The 5,987-nt window shown below is 36.5% G+C and overlaps 1 protein-coding gene across 4 annotated transcripts in view; it reads right to left on the bottom strand.

The window, feature by feature from the left end:
• Positions 1 to 5,987, bottom strand: part of PRMT3 (protein arginine methyltransferase 3) — a 97,735-nt gene that overhangs the window by 75,714 nt on the left and 16,034 nt on the right. For all 4 annotated transcript variants that reach the window (XM_005869402.2, XM_014542236.1, XM_014542238.1 and 1 more), the window contains one exon: positions 1,945 to 2,066. In XM_005869402.2, coding sequence (XP_005869464.1) covers positions 1,945 to 2,066 — 122 coding nt within the window. The remainder of the gene's footprint in view (positions 1 to 1,944; positions 2,067 to 5,987) is intronic.

Genomic DNA, 5,987 nt, shown 5'->3' with positions numbered 1-5,987 from the left:
CACACACATATATACATACTCACATGTATATATATAAATAACCACATATGTATATGCATATTCTCCAAAATGAAAATCATAACCACAAACCTATATCTATGAATAATCTAAGCAAGATCAATATAGTTTTCTTCATTAACATTAATTTGGCACTTGTTAATTAACAGTAATAGTAGCTAACTTTTGAATACCTACTACGTGCCAGGGAGTATGCCAAAAACTTGTATGTATACTTCATTCATAACTTATTTACCTTACTCCTAACCAGATGAGGTAGTCATTATTATTTTCATTTTGACAGTGAAACAATATTTCAAAAAGGTTACACATAATGTAATCAAAGTTCAAATGGTAGAGCAAGAACTTGAATCCAAGCCTGACTCAATCCATGTGTTCTTAACCACAAATCTATACTTTTATATCATGACATAAAATCCAAAAATTTAAACATTTTACATTATCATATTTAAATGTTATACTACCCAGAAAAGATAAATGTTATTCAATTTTAAAAATAGAACATAAGTATCAGTGAAGATCATTTAAGAATCGCTATTGGGGGTCTAAGGTACAGTTCAGCATGGTGATTACAGCATTAAGTACTTAAGCTTCCTAAGAAAGTAGATCTTAAATGTTATCACCACAAAAAAGAAATGGTAAGTATGTGACACAATGGGGGTAATTAGATAATGCTATGGTATAATCATTTTGCAATACATAAATGTATCAAAGCAACACACTGTATACCTCAAACCTACACAGTGCTGTGTGTCAATTCTCAATAAAGTTGGGGAAAAAAAGAATAGCTAAAGGGCCTCCTATTAATTATCTATCCTGAAAATTACTTGTAAGTTCCAAATGTAAGGTGCTTTTGTTAAGTACATAGCTAAAGAAATCTAGTTCTATATGCTATAGTTCAAATAAAGGTCTTTTTATTAGGACATAAGCCAATCGTAAAATCAATCACCTAACTAACCTCCTCAAAGAGAGGAAGTATTTTTAGAGAACAAAATTAAGTTTTAGAGGAAAAATTAAATCCACTCTACTGTGTTTGTAGCCATTTTGGAATTTACATATTTTAATGTGAAGGAATCTAATACCATCAAAAAGAAAAGGATACCCTTAGGGTTTAATCTAATTGCTGTTTACTAAAGGAAATATTACTGATATGAATATTTAGTTCTGTAGAGTCCTCTAACAATATTATCATGTATGCAAATTACTTCTAATTTTATGTTATAACTAGAGGCCTGATGTACGAAAATCATGCAAGAGTAGGCCTTCCTTCCCCAGGCTGCTGGCACTGACTTCCCTCTGGCACCCAGAACCAGGGTTTCCCTCCGGTTGCCAGCAGGCACCTGGGATCCAGGCTTCCCTCTGGCCGTTGGCTTCATCCAGAAGGACATCTGGAAGGACGTCCGGTCTAATTAGCATATTATGCTTTTATTATTATAGATTAGCATACATATAGCCATAACTGGAAAGACAGAAAGTTATATAAAAATAATTTTCATCGCCCTGACCAGTTTGGCTCAGTGGATAGAGCGTCGGCCTGTGGACTAAAGGGTCCCAGGTTCGATTCCGGTTGAGGGCATGTACATTGGTTGCGGGCACATCTCCAATAGGGGGTGTGCAGGAGGCAGCTGATTGATGTTTCTCTCTCATCGATGTTTCTAACTCTCTATCCCTCTCCCTTCCTCTCTGTAAAAAAATCAATAAAATATATTAAAAAAATAAAATAATAATTTTCATCAATGAGAAAAGTGAAAAGATTATTCATAGACCACACATGTCTAGCTCAACTTAAAATCTTATTATTCTGGAATAAATTTTTACTAAAAGATAAATGTCTTGAGTCTGCATTAGACAGCTACTAAAGACAAGAAAACCTGTTAATCATCAAACTTAAAAATAATCTTAAGCCAAACTTTAAAATGCATCTACCTTATGATATCCATTGCCTGGTAAAGGATTTCAGATTGATCAACTCCAAGAACCTTCTTTGCCCCGGCTTTAGCAGCAAACATAGAGAGAATTCCAGTTCCACAACCAACATCCAAAACTACCTAGTGTGATAAAAATTAAAAAACAAACAAACAGATGTTATTGAAAAGATCTAATATTTTAAATTCTATTTATATAGTATGCTATTTCTGACTAGGAATTGATCATTAAATTTTAAAACTTTATCAAATATGGTAATTTCTAAGGATATCATTAAAATGGGTTGTTTTACATTCATAACAGTGTATGTGGCCATAGTCTGTTGCAATCAGACACAACAATGTAAATTTAAGAGGTGTTTTATATGAAATAAGTCACTTCCAAAGACTTCTGAATAGAAAAGTATCTTGCTTTTAATTTCCTTATTATACGCATGCACTAATTTGGGTTTAGTAATTTAACAGAAATAAACTATCTCAAGTTTGAATGGCAGGAATTAACTTAAGCATGATAGCCTGATTCAACAGAATTAAAAATGGTCACAAGAATCCTATATAATAAAAGCCTAATATGCTAAGTGTCTGGTCAACCAGTTGGCCATTCAACAAATCAAAGCATAATATGCTAATGATATGCTAAAGCCACTCAACCGCTTGCTATGATGTGCACTGACAACCAGCAGGCAGACAGTCGACCAGTCGACCAGTTGCTATGATGTGAACTGACCACCAGGGGGCAGTCTACCAGTCACTATAACGTGCACTAACCACCAGGGGGGCAGATGCTCCGACCAGTAGGTTAGCTTGCTGCTGGGGTCCAGCTGATCAGGACTGAGCGAGACGGACTAGACATGCCCTGGAACCCTTCCACGGTCCCTTCCTGGCTAACCAACCTCCCACATCTCTCCCTGGCCCTGATCGTGCACTCTCGCAATCCAGGACCCCTTGGGGGATGTTGGAGAGCCGGTTTTGGCCCGATCCCACAGGCTAGGCCGAGGAAACCACTGGTACACGAATTCATGCACCAGACCTCTAATCACGGATATAAAATATTACACATCCCCTCCATTTCCAAAATTAAATATTGAACTCATTTTAATAATACAGTTACAATAAAAACAAGTTAACATCTAGAATTCAGTAACTTGAGAATTTAAGTTTTAAAAATGATAATCATTATCATTTGTAAAAGTAATAGAGAATTTTTATGCATATACAATGCAATGTCTTTGTTTCCCCTTTTTATAAATGGAAGCATATTATGCCCATTGTGCTACATATTGCTTTTTTTAAATTTAACAATATAAAGATCTTTGCATATCACTTTACAGAACATCTCTTATGTAACTGGATTCCATATTATGGCGGTAACATAATCTACTAATCCAGTTCTCTATTAATGGGGCATTTGAATAGCTTTTGAAATTTTACTATGACAATGCTGTAAGTAACCTCATATCTAACCCCATTCACACATGAGTAAATCTATAGAATATATTTCTAGAAGTGAAAATATTGTCAGAGAGTGTATACATATTTATAACCCTGCTTACCATAACCAAATTGCCCCATCACAGGGCAATTGCACTCATGAAGACTCCAACCAGTAATGTCTAAGTGCCCATTTCCTCATAGGTGAGACTAGCCCATGGGACAGATAAACTCTTGTATTCTGCCAATCTGGCAAATGCAAAATAATGAGATCATAATTTCCATTACTGTGGAGTTTAGCATCATTCTATATATTGTAGTGCCATCTGTAGTTCTTTATTATGTGAACTATCTACTTATATCCTTTCTCCATTGTTCCACTGAGTTACTAGTCCTTTTCTTATCAATTTTCTAATCAAATATTTCTTACCAAGTCTTATCAAATAAAAGTTCTTTGTAAATCAAGGAGATTATACTTCTACAACATGACTTGCAATGGTTTTGCTCAGCATATATTTGTTTTTGATTCTGCTTACAGTGATTTTTTTGCTATGAAAAAATTCTTTACTAACAGTCAAACTCATTACTCTTCTTTTATGAATTCTGGATTTTGATCATAATTAGAATGATCTTTCCCATGTTCTCTCCTATTTCATCCTTATACATTTCCTTCTAGTACATTTATGGTTTCATTAATACAGTTTATTTTCTTATCATGGTATACACTGAGGTATGGTTCCAAAATTACTTCTGTTCAGAAGGCTAACCAATTATCCCAACATGTTATTAAAGAGCCTGTTTCCCCTACTGATTTGACATATGGTTGCTATAGTCTGAATGTTTGTGTATGCCATTCCTCCCACCACCAAAATTTATATATTGAAATCCTAAACCCCAAGGTGGTGGTATGAGAAGCTAGCTGGGGCCTTTAGAAGGTGATTAGGTCATGAGGACAGAGCCCTTATGAACGGGATTAGTAAATTTATAAAAGAAGCTCTCTCTCTCTCTCTTTCCTTTCCTGTCTCTCTAAAAATCAATAAAAACATATCCTCTGGCGAGGATTTAAAAAAAATAATTACCTCTAAGAAAAACCGCTGAGTGATGAAAGCTAAGTACAAAAGGATATGTATTATACACTCCAATTAGAGTTTGTATTCTTTTGCAAGACTATCTCACACACACACACACACACACACACACACACATATATAATATATGCATATATATGTATAATTCTTATTTAATCCTCATTTTGCAAATGAGGAAAGTGAACTTCAGAGAGGGAAAGAAACAGGTCCAGGATCATGCAGCTGATAATTTGTAAAGCTAGCATTCAAACATAGGTCAACCTGTTTCTAAACCCTACAGTATTTTAAATTATATTTTTAATTGTATCTTAATTATCTATCTATCTATATAAAAGCCTAAGAGACCAAATGACCAGTCGAACGGTGGCTATGACATGCACTGACCACCAGGGGGCAGACGCTCAACGCACAGAATCGGGCTCCCTCCTGTCTAGATCAAGCCTTCGGGGATTGGGCCTGCAAGGATCGGGCCTATGGGGATCAGGCTGAAACCTGCTATCTGACATCCTTGGAGGGGTTCTGGATTGTGAGAGGGCACAGGCCAGGCCGAGGGACCCCACCGGTGCATGAATCCATGCACCAGGCTTCTAGCTTATTATATCTAGCTGGGAATTAGATAAGTGAGGAAATAAACTAAAACTTGATAGAATCAAAGAGGTACAAATGATAACAGAATAAACTAACACATAAAATCATGGAGAAATTTGATTCACTTTTTCTAAAAAAAAAGAAAGAAAAAAGTGAATTTTAACTGTAGGTAATAATTAAAAGCATAAAGGAGGCACCTCACTGTGAATTTTTTCAATGGACCACAAATGGAATTAATTACAAATGGGTGATAACACAATTAAATGCCACCCAAAGTTAAATTAAATCTGAGAAACCATATGGCCTCCACAGGAGCTGTGAACTGAAACAATATTAAGAAAGGAATGAAGGGAAAGTGGCAGGAAGGGAGGGATGGACAGAGAAGGGAAGGAAAGGAGGAAGGAACACATTTTTAAGTATAACATTTTTTTGAAAAATAAATCTCTTCTTGCACTATCTATCTATCTATCTACACTAATAAAAGAGAAACATGGTAATTGGCGTACGACCGCTACCCTTTTCATTGGCTAATCAGTGAGTATATGCAAATTAACTGTCAGCCAAGATGGCGGCCGGCAGCCAGGCACTGAAGCGAGCACGAGGCTTGCTTGCTGCAGACTCCAACATTCCCCGCCTCACTTGCCAGCATCTCATCTGCAACTCTAAGCAACTATACACTATGTTGCAAAAAAGAAGCTAAACAAAACCCCAGAAAACAGCTGGACTGAAAGACAGCCAGACCGAAACTTTGTATCGATGTTTTCAGCAGCGAGGCCTCAGAGCTAAAGCTGGCCCAGAATAAAAAAAAAAGAAAAGAAAACAAGGAGCGGTTGGAAGCTTCAGTCACTCGCCAGCCAGAAAACAGCCCTCAGCCCCTCACCCAGACTGGCCAGGCACCCCAGTGGGGACCACCCCCCTGATCCAGGACACCCTTCAG

The sequence above is a fragment of the Myotis brandtii genome, unplaced genomic scaffold (genome assembly GCF_000412655.1).
Source record: "Myotis brandtii unplaced genomic scaffold, ASM41265v1 scaffold293, whole genome shotgun sequence".
NCBI lineage: Eukaryota > Metazoa > Chordata > Mammalia > Chiroptera > Vespertilionidae > Myotis > Myotis brandtii.
This window is presented reverse-complemented; position numbering and strand designations above follow the sequence as displayed.